At 41.2% G+C, this 17,603-nt stretch overlaps 1 protein-coding gene across 2 annotated transcripts in view; it reads left to right on the top strand.

The window, feature by feature from the left end:
- The window catches only part of KHDRBS2 (KH RNA binding domain containing, signal transduction associated 2), a 519,297-nt gene that overhangs the window by 387,610 nt on the left and 114,084 nt on the right, over positions 1-17,603 (top strand). For both annotated transcript variants that reach the window (XR_005778300.1, XM_040428614.1), the window contains exon 6: positions 5,771-5,963. Coding sequence is in view for 1 of the 2 variants with exons in the window: in XM_040428614.1 (XP_040284548.1) it covers positions 5,771-5,963 (193 nt within the window). In the remaining variant the exon portion in view is untranslated. The remainder of the gene's footprint in view (positions 1-5,770; positions 5,964-17,603) is intronic.

Here is a 17,603-nt window from a genome sequence, read left to right as displayed (position 1 = left end):
AAGCTCAAGATGAACAGGAATTTAGGAAAAATTTGAATATCATGCAAAAGTCCATTTATTTCAGTAATGCAACTTAAAAGAAATTGCATTAATGCAACTTAAAATTAGAATATTGTGAAAAGGTTCAATATTCTAGGCTCAAAGTGTCACACTGTAGTCAACTAAATAATCCATATCCCCTGAGAAAAGGATACCTGAGATTATGACTTTGGGGTTTCATAAGCTGTAAGCCATAATCATCCAAATTATAACAAATAAAGGCTTGAAATATCTCGCTTTGCATGTTATGAGTCTATCTCATATGTTAGTTTCACCTTTTAAGATGAATTACTGAAATAAATGAATTTTGCACGATATTGTAATTTTTCGAGTTTCACCTGTATATATCGGTCTGCTCAGATCCTCCTGCTCTATAGCATGCTGACTGTGGCTCAGAATCCATGTTCAACGTGACAGGTTCCCTTTAAATCCAATAAAAGGCTTTTTATTTATACTGACAAATATAGGTTAAAATCACGCTCATCACATAAGTTTAAATTCCATGCAGCATGTTGAATATCTTGCCGGACACTTTGTTTCACTTGTCTCTAGCTTCTTCCAGGCCTACCCATAACATACTAGGGTATAATTTAAATAACTTTTATTGGATTTAACTTTATTGGCTGTGCTATACTGCATTATTTTTAAGATTTTAGAAGAGTAGATGAGGACTACTTGTTTAGGAGTGCACATTTCCATGGAACCACATGGCTTAATGCAAGCTTTTGTGTGATATGAATGCAGCAGTCTTTATATACTCCAATTGCTGGGAGAAGTTTCCCTCTCTGAGATAGACTTGGACTAGGACTAATGTCTTAAGCGGTAAAGCATTCTAATTTACATATTTTATTTCCTTTTCTTTGTAAAGCCTCATTCACACATCAGTGTTTGGTCAGTGATTTCCACCAGTGATTGTGAGACAAAACCAGGATTGGAGCCTTCACAGACATAAGGTATTAGGGAAAGATCTGCTCCTGTTCTGTGTTTAGAGCCGCACCTGGCTTTGGCTTAAAATCACTGATCGAAATCACTGACGGAACACTGACGTGTGAATGAGGCATAACCCTAAGACATAATTAGCATTTAGGATTTCATAGAAATCCATAGTACGCATCGATACTGTACAATGAGGAAATACTACCCTGTCAGGAAACATTAAAATACATCTTCATTATTAAGTGTCTTAAAAGAACCATAATATTAGACCCATGGAGCATTTGGCACAGGGTGTTTAGCAGGGAGACGTGGTGAGAAGAAACAAGTTACATCCCTACACAGATTTATTGAGGCAAACATGCAGAGGACATGGCCGGCTGTAGGCAGTTAGCCACACAGCAATATAGCTAGAGTAATGCCTTGGTTGTATGTGGTATCTGAGGTACACAGATTTTCCCACAGTGGTGGCAATAACCACAATATGGAAGGCATTTCAAGAGGCACAAACCATTTCTATGTCTGACCTTATGCATTTCTGCACTCATATAAGCAATAGTGTATCCTCAAGGGTACAACAGAACATCTAGCAAGTCATAGGCATAATCTTATGGTGTGAGACATAGCATTCTGAGCAGCCATGAGGCCCAGCGAGAAAGACAGACTTTAAAAGGGAACACGTAGAGTTGCCCCAGGGCAACAATTGGGTGAATAGAATCTAGAATACACGCCATGCACTGCTACCAGCCCATCGGCTGATGATGACAGAGTGAAGCAGGACTAAATGTCCTATATTTCCATGGGAATCTATAGGCAGCATCAATAAAATTGAAGTTCCCCGAGAAGGCAGATGTAGGTAAATACTTAGGAAGAATATGAAAAAAACTGTAGATCAACATGCACACAGGGATGTAGGAAAAAAGATAGAATGAAACCAACAGCAAACAGGAATGTAACACATAATACTAAACCACAGAGTATACCAATAATAGGATGCATTAAGGAGGGTATCTGTAATATACAGTTTTGTCTTTTGAGGTTGTTTAAGCAGTTGAATAAACCAGAGGCTGTCAGGAGACCACTTACATGAGAATCTCCTTTTCATCTTATTAGTTACATATTTAAATTCTTGGGCTTCTCTGCTGTCATACAAGATGTCTGCACCGCTTCTCAGACTACTTAATGCATACTGTGCATCTGTAGCCCAATATGCTTCCTATTTGCCCAGCCCTGGCCTTGAATTGGGCCAGCACTGTTCACGTCAGCCAATCCATGAGCAGCAGGAATTGTCTTGGGCTTCAAAATGCATCAGGCAGTCTGAGAAGTGGTGTGACAATTTTGAATGCCAGAAAAGGAGCCCAGGAATTGGTGGATCTTCAATTTAAGGGATAAAAAGGAGGTCACCAGGTAAGTGTTCCGTTCCCAAGAGAGTGAAACCTAAATCTTTCTAATCCTGACACCTGTTCCACAAAAAGACAATCTGTGATACAATCGAAGACTGACAAAGGCCTACAGTACCCAGCATTGATACTTTAATTCTAGTTAAGCATAGACACAGGTCGATGAATATATTATTGTATAATATTTGCTAACACAAAGGATCTGTTACTGAACGTATATCTAGGCAGTATGCATCCTCCATACTGGTCCATGACATATATTAGACTTTTTCACAGTATCAGTCTTCTTCATACAGATTGGATGCTTTCTTTGACTAGTTGAATTACCTTGTAACAGTTTTGTTGAAATGTGTCTCAAATGCCTCATTTTATTTTGATATATAAAACCAAATGGATAAAGTACAAAAGGTAAAACAAAATGAGAAAGGTTATTTACAAACCTCTAAACTTTGTGTACATTTATTCATACCTGTGCACATGGCACTTGTAATTCTCCACCAGACAACCTTTTATACACACGTGAGTTCACTCTCAGAGCTCTCTCACACCTGTGTCACTACCCCCTTAGCTTCAGCACAAGGCATAACACGGCATTGATTTGTTTTCCCTTGGAATATTCCTTAAATGATAAAAATTTTGATTTTTTTTGTTGTTACTTTTCTTTTTACATTTTTATTTTATAATCATTCTTGTCTAAAAGTAGTAGAGAGTGTTACAGATTGTATGGTACAGATAAAGTCTTCTACTGTAGCAAGTATACCTAAAGGCTATATACACCTTTGGGGTAAAAAAAAATTATGATTGCATTTAACTTATTTTTGGCTAAAAATCATATTTTTAATTGGCCTTTATTAAAGATATTGAGCTGTTCAGTCGTAAATGGTTAACTGTTTTTATAACTGTGTCACTTTCTTTTTGTGTGGTCATCTAATAAGCCATATCTCTAAACTACTGAGAGGTCATAGTAGAGTATGCCAGCTCTGTACAGAAAAAAAAGGATTACATATTGTTAATAAAGACCAATTGAAAAAAATATATTTTTAGCTCAAAATAAGTATAATGCAATAATAAATAAAAAAAATTGCCCCCAAAGGTGTACATAGCCTTTAAATATGTTTTAGAAAATACTATAGGAACAATATAATTCCACCTCACTCTCTTCTACCAAATATGCCCTAACCCACGACTCCAATAGACAAAAAAATAGTTTAGGCCAGTTTAATAAATGTAAATTGCTTGAAGTGCCTGTATAAATGAAATAGTTATGAAGGCATTATACTCGTGACATTGTCTATCTATCCACAGTGAAGGGAGGGACAGTAAAGAGAAAAATATATAAAGTTGAAGACATTAGTTTACATAAACCTTCCCCACATTCATTAAAACCCAGATTTTCACAACTCCCTCTCTTAGGTCAATTAGAATGACTACGATATTTCAAGAATGTGAAATGTCAGATACTTTTATTTTTTCCAGTGGCTCAGAAGTGTACATATACAAATTGTTAGTACTTTAAAGTATTGCCTTTTAATTATCTTTTGAAGGTAGAAATGAGTCTATTGTGTTGTAAATAAAATTGACTAAATCGCATAAGAAAAATGCACATTCCCACTGTCATCTGACGCATTTCAACCGACAAGACATATGATATAATATACATGCACATACCCTGCTTTTATATGTGATAAGCCAGCCCACCATAGTGTGCACACAATCAGCACAGATATGGACTAATTCATTGTCTAATTTGGGTCACAAGCTTCTCACAAGTTGCTAAAATTTTGGCCCATTCCTAATGACAGAATTGGGGTACCTGAGTCTGGTTTCTTGGCCTTCTTGCTCCCATACACTTTTTAAGTTCTGCCGATAAATTTCCTATGAGATGGAGTTCTGAGCTATGTGTCAGGAATTGTGAAAAACTGAGTTTTAATGAATGTGGCTAAGGTGTACGCAAATAGAGTTGAGCAGACACCTGGATGTTCGGGTTCGCCAGGTTCCGCCGAACTTCAGGTCAATGTTCGGGTTCAGGACCCGAATTTGACCTGAACTTGCCCCCGAACCCGGACCCCATTAAAGTCAATGGGGATCAGCACTTCACTTTATTATTTTCCGTTATAACATGGTTATAACGGAAAATAATACTATTAGCTTTTTCAGATCTGAGTTTTCACGATTGTGAAAACTCAGATCCGAGGGAATATTCTAAAACAGAGGCGTTCCCATGGTGATGGGGATGCTTAAAGTTAAAATATACCATCGGATTGAAGAAAACTCAGATCCGATGGTATATTCTAAACCCGAGGCGTTTCCATGGTGATGGGGACACACCTCTGACAGGGCGCTGCCATCTGCGGCACCTGAGGGGTTAATTGTGCGGGCGGCAGCTCCCTGTCAGAAGTCAGGTGCCAGGAATGTTTCTACAATGTTTGCATTGGTGGGCAGTGCGCCCCCCCTCCCCAGTATTGAAATCATTGGTGGGCAGTGTGCCCCCCCCCTCTCCCCGGTATTAAAATCATTGGTGGGCAGTGCGCTCTCCCCTCTCTCCCTGGTATTAAAATAATTGGTGGACAGTGCGCCCTCTGGCTCGCCCCCCCATCATTGGTGGCAGCGGCAGTTGTTATAAGCATAAGCAATGCGCCGCACAGACCTGTGAGTTACAAGAAGGAGCGCCGGGCGGCCACAGCGCATGTAAGTATAATGCTGCTGAATAACTGAACATGACAGACAGGACTTCATGGCTGCCATGGTAACCGATTAGAGCCCCAGCATTACACTGCTGGGACTCCGATCTGAACTGCCACTGCCACCAGTGATGGGGGAGGGCGCACTGCCCACCAATGATTTCAATACCGGGGAGGGCGCACTGCCCACCAATGATTTTAATACTGGAGAAGGGGGGAAGGGGGCACACTGCCCACCAATGATTTTAATACCGGGGAGGGCGCACTGCCCACCAATGATTTTAATACTGGAGAAGGGGGGGAGGGCGCACTGCCCACCAATTATTTTAATACTGGGGAGGGGGGGGCGCACTGCCCACCAATCCAAACATTGTAGAAACATTCTCGGCACCTGACCTCTGACAGGGAGCTGCCGCCGCGCAATTAACCTTTCAGGTGCATCGGATGGCAGCTCCCTGTCAGAGGTGCGTCCCCATCACCATGGGAATGCCTCGGGTTTAGAATATACCATCGGATCAGAGTTTTCTCCAATCCAATGGTATATTTTAACTTCAAGCGTCCCCATCACCATGGGAACACCTCTGTATTAGAATAAAATAACCCGAACACCGAACCCGAACCCGTCTATTTCAACTCTATTCGCAAACCAATGACCTCAACTGTATGTCAAAAGGGGGAAGTCCGCAATATAACCTTTGATCTTGTATCCTGCTTTAGGAATCGAGGAGGAGGCATTCCTCATCCTTTGCCTGGACGTGGCACATTAGTGCCCAGAAGTTCCCCGGTATCACGAGGAGCATTGCCACTACCACCTGCAGCTTGTGGTGTTGCTGCAGCACGGGCAAGGGGAATTCCATCTGCACCTGGCTTTAGAGCTCCACCACCTGCCATTGAGACATATGAGGATTATGTAAGTTCTAACAATATTTTACTGGCTCTGATAACATATCATTTTACAATTCTGCCAATTTTTATGTTTTACAATAATACCAATTATAATACTTGAGACATTAGCTAGTGAGTATGAGGTTTTGATATAAACCGGTGTTGCTTTGTGATTATTTTAATTAAATTGCTGCAGTTATGTATCTTCACTGATTATGTTGGAGAACTTGCAGCCAACTAAAAAAATAGTTAAAACATACAAATATATTGTTATTCATTAACAAGTAATTGCTGCACTCCTAGCATTAAAAGAAAAATAAAGGATAGCTGCCATAAACCTTTTCCAGACTTCCATGTACTGCAAAAGTCTGGGCTTTAAAGATGGTGCCCATTCTCGAGGGCAGCAAGTGCAATAACTGCTGGGTTTTAGCTGTTTTTTCCAACAGAGGCCTGGGGCTAATGTGTGCGGTAATGCCAATCACAGACATTTAACCCCCTCAGATCCCATGGTCAAATGTGACCATGGGATCTGGGAGCGCTAAAACCGGGAGCTATGCACTTACTGGCCCAGGCTGCAATCACCTAGCTGAGATTGGGAAAGGCGGCTCTTACTAGTAATAGACCTAAGCCTGTACAAGGATTACAGGCCACTTACTAGTATACTGCAATGCAGACCTGCAGGTACCAGCATTGCAATGGAATATACTGAATTTATTATTCTATAATGCATAGATTTTCATTACCGGATACTAGATGCAATCTAATGATTACATGTTATTGTCACCTAGGGTGAGTTAAAAAAGAAAAAAAAGTTTGAATAAAATATAAAAAAAATATATAAATTAAAATCACCCCTCTTTCCCTATAATAAAAAAAAATAAGCACCATGTGCGTTGCTCCATCCAAAAAATCCCTCATACAGCTTACTAAATATAACTTTGAAAAAGTTATGGGGTCAAAATATGGCGAGGAAAAGAAAAAATGTTTTCCTAAGTTTTAATTTTTTTATGTGGTATCACTGTAATCGTATTGACCTGGAGAATGAAGATAATTAGTCAGTTCTACTGCATAGGGAATGCCTTGAAAACAAAACCCAATTCCACCCCATTTGAATTTTTTTTCCAGCTTCCCACTACATTGTATGGAATAGTAAATGGGGCCATTAATGTACAACTTTTCCTGCAAAAAACAAGACCCCATATGGCTATTTGAATTGAAAAATAAAGTTAAGGCAGGAAGTTAAGAGAAGGCAGGAAGTGAAAAACAAAAATACAAAAACTGAAAATTGCAGGGTCCTGAAAGGGTTAAGAGGACCAGTGAAATATTCAAGCAGCATGCTATAGAGCAGAAGGAAATTAGCAGATTTATATATAGTTTTGTTCATAAAGATTCAGTAAAACTTATTTAGATATCTGGTTTCTCTGAACCTAAGACTGCCCCATTGTACAGCTATCAGTGATTGACTATCCACATGAACTTTTTTTTGCGGTCCGTATGTGGAACCATTCATTTCAATAGGGCCTCAAAAAAACGGAATGTGCATTCTGTATCTGTATGTCCACAAGTCCGTTCTGCCAAAAATAGAACATGTCCTATTCTTGTCCATTTTGCGGACAGGCATTGTTACAATGGATCCACCAAAAAAACGGATGTAACACGGACGTCACACGGATGTCATTGTTTTTTTTTGCGGATCCGTGTTTTGCAGATCGCAAAATACATACTGATTGACAGAGAATGCTGTCAATCACTGATAACACCTCCTCGTGTACAACTAAAGTCAGCAAAAAGCAGAGATTTAAATGTATAAAAATACAAGTTTTACTGAATCTTTTCCCATAAAACTATATATCAATCTACTTGGCTTATCCTGCTCTATAACATGCTGCGTGCAGACTGCATTGCATTTTGTGGTGACAGGTCCTCTTTAGGGCTCTTTCACATGAGTGGATGCTGTGCTTGGAATCAACTCTGTGAAAGAGTGCCAAGTTCCTTTCCGGACAGCAGAGACACGGAGCATTAACATGATTGAGAATGCTCTGTGCCTCTCTGCGACCTTTTTACTACAAAATCACAGTGACAACTTTATCTCACTGTGATTTTGTAGTAAAAAGATCACAGAGAAGCACAGAGCATTATCAATCATGTTAATGCTCCATGTCTCTGCTGTCCGGAACAGGGCTTGGCTCTCTTTCATGCAGCAGATTACCCGCACGGAATCCGCTCGTGTGAAAGAGCCCTTAAAGCAGAGAGGAGGGACCTTCTCCATGCTCTAGCAGTAGGTTCCACCTGTTACCAATAGGCATGACAGACATGTCAAGAAATGTCAAAATGCTCACTCCATCCCTGAATAAATACCTTGAGGATGTATTTTCCAATATAGCATCACTTCTCAGGTGTTCCATTTATTATTTCACCTCAGAACCTCTACAGTTGTCAGCACAAGGGGTTCATTTACAAACAGATATACGCCACCTTTGTGGCGTATATCTGGTGCTGATTCTGTTGCACACCATGTTGTGGCAGAATCTGCGACTTCTTCCCCGCTCATGCCAGGTCTAAAAAAGGGGGTGTGACATGGGTGGAAAGGGGTCATTTTGCACAACTGGTTTAGGCATAGAAAATGGTCTAAATGTAAGACAGCAAGGAAGGTGTCTTGCATTAAGAATCAGCGGTGGATACGTCAAAGTTATGTAGAGGCTGACACCTCTACATAACTTTGCCGATCAATCGCCAGGGCAGGGGATTATTAAAACCGATGTTGCTGGTCTTAAATGCTGGTCTTAATAAGTGTGCCCCAAGATGTGTAAATCACCAAATTGGGCCTCAAATGTGCATGGTGCTCATTCACTCCTGTTGCATGTCCAGGCAAAAGGTTTTTGCCGCATCTAGGGTATTTATTAAACCAGGAAGTATTGCATAAAAGGAGAGCTTGATTTTTTTTCACACTGGCATACTGTTAAGACCAGCGGGTGGGAACCTGCTGCCCCATGTCACCAACTCCCTCTGAGGGCGATGTCTAAGCACACCCTTCGTTCTTCACACAATACCTCTGATGGTGAGGAGATACTTTCCCAAGGAGTGTACCAGGTGCTACCTCAGAGGGGAATAGGAACACGAGGGAATCGGGACCAGAGTGTGAACCCACTGGACAGACCTCCAGGTGACACAATACACCCAGTGGATGCTGGGAGGCCAGAGGCAGATCAGACGGAGGCGTAGTCAGGGTACGAAGGCAAAAGTCAGGGCAGGCAGCAGTCAGGCAAAGTCCGTAAACATAATTCAGGGACAGAGCACTTAGCTCAAACAGGAAACTAGACTGGCTAGGAACCTAAAGTGCTCAGGCACCTTCCTGTAGAAGCAGGCACCTTTAAATACCTCCTGCAGACCAGCCATAGGCTGGGGAAGATAGAAGGTGTGCCAGCACACACCCTAAAAACACACAAGGAACTCTGAGCTAGAGTGCAAGCTTTGCTCAGAGCCAGTAGAGAGATGCTGGTGGCAGGAGTGCAGACCACAGCGAAGAACCCTGCTGCTCGCGTCTGTCAGCACGGTGTGCAGCAGCGGGGAGGAGTGAAGAAGCTAACACATACACTGGGCACAAATATTGAGCACTGAAATGGCATATCTGTGTTAAAATTGCAGATTTTTCACTTTACAACATCCTTTGTGAGTTAGTTTTGCAGAACATCTGTGGGGTCGAAATGCTTAAAAACCCATTGTTGAATTCTGTGAGGGGTGTGGTTTCTAAAATAGGGTCATTTTTTTTCATTTAACCTCAGAGCCTCTGCAGTTGTTAGTCAATGCTATATAAAGTGCCAAACTGGACCTCAAATGCACATGGTGCTCCATCCCTTCTGAGCCCTGCAGTATGCCCATACAGCACTTTGCGACCACATTTAGGGCGTATTTGTATTCAGAAGGAAATGGGTAGAAAATTATGGGGTGATTTTTTTTCCTGTTGCCTTTAATTTTTTAAATTCTATGAAACGTCTGTTGGGTTAAGGTGCTCACTACACCCCTTTAAAAATTCCTTGGGCGGTGTAGTTTCCAAAATGAGGTTGCTTTTGGGGGTTTCCACTGTAGGAAACAAATGCAACCTGGTGCCTGATAATTATTCCAGTGAAAGCTGCCCTCCAAAAGCCATATGGTGATCCTTTCCTTCTGAGCCCTGCCATGCGCCTATACAATAGTTTAATGAGTACATTTTGAGGTACTTTTTCTCCTGTTACCCCTCGTGAAAATGAAAAAATGGACCTAAACCGATATTTTCTTGTAAAATATGTAATTTTTCATTTTCACGGATAAGTGTTTCTAAATTCTATGAAAAAACTGTGGGGCTCATACAGCAGTTTGAACACATATGGGATTTTGCTATATTCAGAAGAAAATGGGTAACAAATTGTGGGTGCTTTTTTCTTGTTACCCCTTGTGAAAATAAAAAATCTTGACCTAAATAAGCATTTTAGTTAAAAAAAATTAATTTTTCATTTTCACAGCCAAATGTTTCTAAATTCTATGAAACATATGTGGGATCAGAGCACTTATGAGCTCTTCCATGTGCCCATGCAACAGTTTTGACCACATATGGGGTGTTTCTGTAAACTGCAGAATCAGGGTAATACATTTGGGGGTTTGTTTGACTGTTAACCCTTTCAGCAATTCAGGAAAAATTTATTAAAATGAAAAATCAGCAAAAAAGTCACATTTTGAAATCTTACCTCGATTTTCCTTTAATTCTTATGGAACATCTAATGGGTTAACCAAGTTCTGAATAATTTAAGGGGTTTAGTTTCCAAAATTGGTTCAGTCATGGGTGTTTTCTATTATGTAAGCCTCTCAAAGTGACTCCATAACAGAATATGTCCTTTAAAAAGTGGGTTTTGACAATTTGAAAAATTCTTTCTAAAATTCTAAGACTTCTAAAGTCCTAAGAAATTAAATGACTTTACAAACTGATGTTAACATAAATGGGGGATGTTAAGTAATAACTATTTTATCAAGTATCACTATCCATCTTAAAAGGCGAAAAATGAAAATTTTGAAACTTCCAAATTTTCCATACATTTTGGATTTTTTTTTATATAAAAAAGGTGTTACATATCAACTCAAATTTACCACTATCATGAAGTACTATGTGTCATGAGAAAATAATCTCAGATTGGCTTGGATAAGTAAAAGTGCCTGGTCCTTAACCCCTTAGAACAACGGGCACGTGGTGGCTATGGTGCCCACTGCGCTAAATGCCAGACTGCCGACGTACAGTACAGACCAAAAGTTTGGACACACCTTCTCATTCAAAGAGTTTTCTTTATTTTCATGACTATGAAAATTGTAGATTCACACTGAAGGCATCAAAACTATGAATTAACACATGTGGAATTCTATACATAACAAACAAGTGTGAAACAACTGAAAATATGTCATATTCTAGGTTCTTCAAAGTAGCCATCTTTTGCTTTGATTACTGCTTTGCACACTCTTGGCATTCTCTTGATGAGCTTCAAGAGGTAGTCCGCTGAAATGGTTTTCACTTCACAGGTGTGCCCTGTCAGGTTTAATAAGTGGGATTTCTTGCCTTATAAATGGGGTTGGGACCATCAGTTGCGTTGAGGAGAAGTCAGGTGGATACACAGCTGATAGTCCTACTGAATAGACTGTTAGAATTTGTATTATGGCAAGAAAAAAGCAGCTAAGTAAAGAAAAACGAGTGGCCATCATTACTTGAAGAAATGAAGGTCAGTCAGTCAGCCGAAAAATTGGGAAAACTTTGAAAGTAAGGGCTATTTGACCATGAAGGAGAGTGATGGGGTGCTGCGCCAGATGACCTGGCCTCCACAGTCACCGGACCTGAACCCATTCGAGATGGTTTGGGGTGAGCTGGACTGCAGAGGGAAGGCAAAAGGGCCAACAAGTGCTAAGCATCTCTGGGAACTCCTTCAAGACTGTTGGAAGAGCATTTCAGGGGACTACCTCTTGAAGCTCATCAAGAGAATGCCAAGAGTGTGCAAAGCAGTAATCAAAGCAAAAGGTGGCTACTTTGAAGAACCTAGAATATGACATATTTTCAGTTGTTTCACACTTGTTTGTTATGTATATAATTCCACATGTGTTAATTCATAGTTTTGATGCCTTCATAGTCATGAAAATTAAGATAACTCTTTGAATGAGAAGGTGTGTCCAAACTTTTGGTCTGTACTGTAAATGTACACCAGCCTTGGCTGTCTCATAAGAATGCAGTTTTACTTTAATATAAGGAGTACAGCAATCAGTTTTAATGCATACCAATAAAATTGTAAAATTTAATTGCAAAGTTCCCCAAAAGAATCAGTGAAGATATTGTAAAAAGAGGTAGGGCATACAACACAAAAAAAACATTTTACTGTAACTGCAAAATATGTATTTCTTCTTGTGGAATTGCAGGTTTCACAAATATGTTTATATAGAGCAATTTATGAAGCTAAAGCATTAGAGAAGTGCGAGAATAAGACATGAAAATATAAGTCTAGAATTATTTAATTAAATCCTAAATTATATTTAGTGGAATAAGAACAGCTGGATGGCATATTGATTAAATAAAACTGATTAGATATTATGCCAAAAGCACTTACATGAAGAGCTAAGGCTCAGCTGACAAGCATCTGGTGATACTTGAAAAATCCAATTGTATTTCTGTAATAGCAGTAAAGTGTGAAGATTTTATTATGGGAAAGTGTGAGTGCTTTTGTTGAGCATAATATAGCCAGGGAAGGCTGGTAACCCAAATCATTTTTACACTGTGGGATGCGTCAGTGCCATTTTTCTACTAGGATCTCAATAAACGGATTAAAAATAAAACATCATATAATTGTTGAGAATTTTTTAATTAAGGTTTCCTGGCAATGTAAATTGGTTGTACTGGCAGAGAAGGTTTTATGGAAAGAACAGCAATAAAGTTCTGCAGCTTCTTATTTCTTACATTTAATCATTAAGTTGCTGCTGGCATACTTTCCTTTTCGTCATTAAATGAGAGCTTGGTCATTTAATTTCCAGTGATCTTATAGAACTTGGGTAAAGGAAAAGAGTTTGTAGCTTAAAAAATATGTGATATATAAATTCAGCTAAATCTATGCAAATTAACACTAAGCCTGGAATATTAGATTTCTGATTATTCCATTCTCATTAGTATTTGCTGAGCCTACATCTTATTTCACTAATTGTAATTATTTAAATGGCAGTTTGTGACTGAAATAAACAAGTTGTTGGCTGTAAAAGTCTTAAAATGCACGGTTTATTTGAACATGTTTCTATGAGAAAGGCCTGGGGGCTAGGAGCCGCTCTTTCCTGTATACTTCTACTTTATATTGACTTTCAGTGGCACTTATGAGGTTCTCATTTTAGAATAAAGTAGAGAAGACATGAAATGTAGATAAGAAATTATGGTGACGCAGGTCATCAGTATCAGATTGGTGGGGGTTGACTCCTGGCACCCCTGCCGATCAGCTGTTTGAAGACACCACACTTAAATGGCATGGAGCAGCTGTCGTTACACTGCATGACTGACGCAATGTCGATGGTGGGCAGGTAAACAGTGAAGAGAATACAGCACTCTTATGAGCACTGCTGTCTCTTCAATCAGCTGATTGGCAGGGGTGCTGGGAGTCGGACCGCCACCAATCTTATGTTGATGACCTATTCTATAACCGAACAACCCCTTTAAGTCCTATATAATTTGTATTTCATGTTGTGAAAATTGTCTACACTGAAAGAGTCCGTCTCTTCTATAGAGTTCTCCCTTATCTAAAGCACCCTGGTCAGTGATCAGCGACTACCTCCTGTTTAAGCTGCATGCTGCCCACATTTCTCCACTGCCAGTATTGAGATGTAATAGAAAACAACACTCATTCACATGACAGGGAGAGCCTCTTTTATGATGCCATACAGTAGGTCCTAATGCAGCGTATATAAAGGTGTTGCTCAGTTGGGACAAACATTTCTCCCTAAAAATCTAAAAATGTTCAGTCCTTTTACTACCCAAAATTAACCTACACAAAAAATAATTTCATGGTCATCTTGAGAAAATTGCTGATTGTCTCATTCAACAGTTTCTGTGTTACTGTATTTTGGTATAACAGGTATGAATTTCCAACCGACACCTCCAGCAATGGCTACCATCAGAGTGTCTGTAGGTGTACTCACTCATCTTTCCATTGACCCTAAATGGCATGTTATGCAGAATTAATATGAAGAGTTATAGGGTTATACCCATCTTCGCCTTTCTTGGCTGAGATGGGAACAATCCTCACAAGTGGCAACCGGGGGAAGCTGGAATTTTGGAAACATTGACATTGGAGTCATAGCACAGCACATTTGCTGAATTCTGGAGACAGCTGTTTCCATATCTGTACTCACCACTTTACCTGAGAAATGAGCTCTCTCCTAGTATGCCGTATTACTTTCGGCACTCTCCACTTTTATCTTATGAATGTTGCTTATCAGATATTGGATTTAGCTGCCATTGAGTCTGCATCCTGTTTTTTTTTGGTGCTGACTAGGGAAATTTATATAGGAAAACTTGTTATACACTGCGTGCAGAATTATTAGGCAAATGAGTATTTTGACCACATCATCCTCTTTATGCATGTTGTCTTACTCCAAGCTGTATAGGCTCGAAAGCCTACTACCAATTAAGCATATTAGGTGATGTGCATCTCTGTAATGAGAAGGGGTGTGGTCTAATTACATCAACACCCTATATCAGGTGTGCATAATTATTAGGCAACTTCCTTTCCTTTGGCAAAATGGGTCAAAAGAAGGACTTGACAGGCTCAGAAAAGTCAAAAATAGTGAGATATCTTGCAGAGGGATGCAGCACTCTTAAAATTGCAAAGCTTCTGAAGCGTGATCATCGAACAATCAAGCGTTTCATTCAAAATAGTCAACAGGGTCGCAAGAAGCGTGTGGAAAAACCAAGGCGCAAAATAACTGCCCATGAACTGAGAAAAGTCAAGCGTGCAGCTGCCAAGAGGCCACTTGCCACCAGTTTGGCCATATTTCAGAGCTGCAACATCACTGGAGTGCCCAAAAGCACAAGGTGTGCAATACTCAGAGACATGGCCAAGGTAAGAAAGGCTGAAAGACGACCACCACTGAACAAGACACACAAGCTGAAACGTCAAGACTGATTTTTCTAAGGTTTTATGGACTGATGAAATGAGAGTGATTCTTGATGGGCCAGATGGATGGGCCCGTGGCTGGATTGGTAAAGGGCAGAGAGCTCCAGTCCGACTCAGACGCCAGCAAGGTGGAGGTGGAGTACTGGTTTGGGCTGGTATCATCAAAGATGAGCTTGTGGGGCCTTTTCAGGTTGAGGATGGAGTCAAGCTCAACTCCCAGTCCTACTGCCAGTTTCTGGAAGACACCTTCTTCAAGCAGTGGTACAGGAAGAAGTCTGCATCCTTCAAGAAAAACATGATTTTCATGCAGGACAATGCTCCATCACACGCGTCCAAGTACTCCACAGCGTGGCTGGCAAGAAAGGGTATAAAAGAAGAAAATCTAATGACATGGCCTCCTTGTTCACCTGATCTGAACCCCATTGAGAACCTGTGGTCCATCATCAAATGTGAGATTTACAAGGAGGGAAAACAGTACACCTCTCTGAACAGTGTCTGGGAGGCTGTGGTTGCTGCTGCACGCAATGTTGATGGTGAACAGATCAAAACACTGACAGAATCCATGGATGGCAGGCTTTTGAGTGTCCTTGCAAAGAAAGGTGGCTATATTGGTCACTGATTTGTTTTTGTTTTGTTTTTGAATGTCAGAAATGTATATTTGTGAATGTTGAGATGTTATATTGGTTTCACTGGTAAAAATAAATAATTGAAATGGGTATATATTTGTTTTTTGTTAAGTTGCCTAATAATTATGCACAGTAATAGTCACCTGCACACACAGATATCCCCCTAAAATAGCTAAAACTAAAAACAAACTAAAAACTACTTCCAAAAATATTCAGCTTTGATATTAATGAGTTTTTTGGGTTCATTGAGAACATGGTTGTTGTTCAATAATAAAATTAATCCTCAAAAATACAACTTGCCTAATAATTCTGCACTCCCTGTATATTGGGTGGAGGGACTATTAATATAGGTAAGAGCTCACATTGATGGTGCTAATTATGGTAAAGGACACTCATTTCCAAAGAGGCTGTGACTGATTCAAGTTTATGTTTGCTCTGCCTTAGGCTTCATGCACACGACCGTATTTTTTTGCGGTCCGCAAAACGGGGTTCGGTTTTTCCCTGATCCTTGACCGTTTTTTCGTCCGTGGGTCTTCCTTGATTTTTGGAGGATCCACGGACATGAAAAAAAAGTCGTTTTGGTGTCCGCCTGGCCGTGCGGAGCCAAACGGATCCGTCCTGAATTACAATGCAAGTCAATGGGGACGGATCCGTTTGACGTTGACACAATATGGTGCAATTTCAAACGGATCCGTCCCCCATTGACTTTCAATGTAAAGTCAGGAGTTAATATACCATCGGATCGGAGTTTTCTCCAATCCGATGGTATATTTTAACTTGAAGCGTCCCCATCACCATGGGAACGCCTCTATGTTAGAATATACCGTCGGATTTGAGTTACATCGTGAAACTCAAATCCGACAGTATATTCTAACACAGAGGCGTTCCCATGGTGATGGGGACGCTTCAGGTTAGAATATACTAAAAGAACTGTGTACATGACTGCCCCCTGCTGCCTGGCAGGTGCTGCCAGGCAGCAGGGGGCAGCCCCCCCTGTAGTTAACACATTGGTGGCCAGTGTGGCCGGCCCCCCCCTCCCTCCCCTGTAGTTAACTCATTGGTGGCCAGTGCGGCCGCCCCCCCCTCCCCTGTAGTTAACTCATTGGTGGCCAGTGGGCCCCCCCCTCCCCTGTAGTTAACTCATTGGTGGCCAGTGCGGCCGGCCCCCCTCCCTCCCCTGTAGTTAACTCGTTGGTGGCTAGTGGGCCCCCCTCCCTCCCCTGTAGTTAACTCGTTGGTGGCCAGTGGGCCTTCTCCCCTCCCTCCCCCTCCTAATTAAAATCTCCCCCCTATCATTTGTGGCAGTGGAGTGTACCGATCGGAGTCCCAGTTTAATCGCTGGGGCTCCGATCGGTAACCATGGCAACCAGGATGCTACTGCAGTCCCGGTTGCCATGGTTACTTAGCAATTTGTAGAACCATTATACTTACCTGCGAGCTGCGATGGTCTGCGTCCGATCGGGAGCTCCTCCTACTGGTAAGTGACAGGTCCGGCCGGGAGCTCCTCCTACTGGTAAGTGACATGACCTGTCAGTTACCAGTAGGAGGAGCTCCCGGCCGGTCCTGTCACTTACCAGTAGGAGGAGCTCCCAACCGGACGCAGACCATCGCAGCTCGCAGGTAAGTATAATGGTTCTACAAATTGCTAAGTAACCATGGCAACCGGGACTGCAGTAGCGTCCTGGTTGCCATGGTTACCGATTGGAGCCCCAGCGATTAAACTGGGACTACGATCGGTACACTCCGCTGCCACCAATGATAGGGGGGGGGAGATTTTAATTAGGAGGGGGAGGGAGGGGAGAAGGCCCACTGGCCACCAACGAGTTAACTACTGGGGAGGGAGGGGGGGCCCACTGGCCACCAACGAGTTAACTACAGGGGAGG

This window comes from Bufo bufo, chromosome 4 (genome assembly GCF_905171765.1).
Source record: "Bufo bufo chromosome 4, aBufBuf1.1, whole genome shotgun sequence".
In the NCBI taxonomy this organism is placed as follows: domain Eukaryota; kingdom Metazoa; phylum Chordata; class Amphibia; order Anura; family Bufonidae; genus Bufo; species Bufo bufo.
Note: the sequence above shows the minus strand (reverse complement) of the source record. Positions and strands in the feature narration are given on the sequence as shown.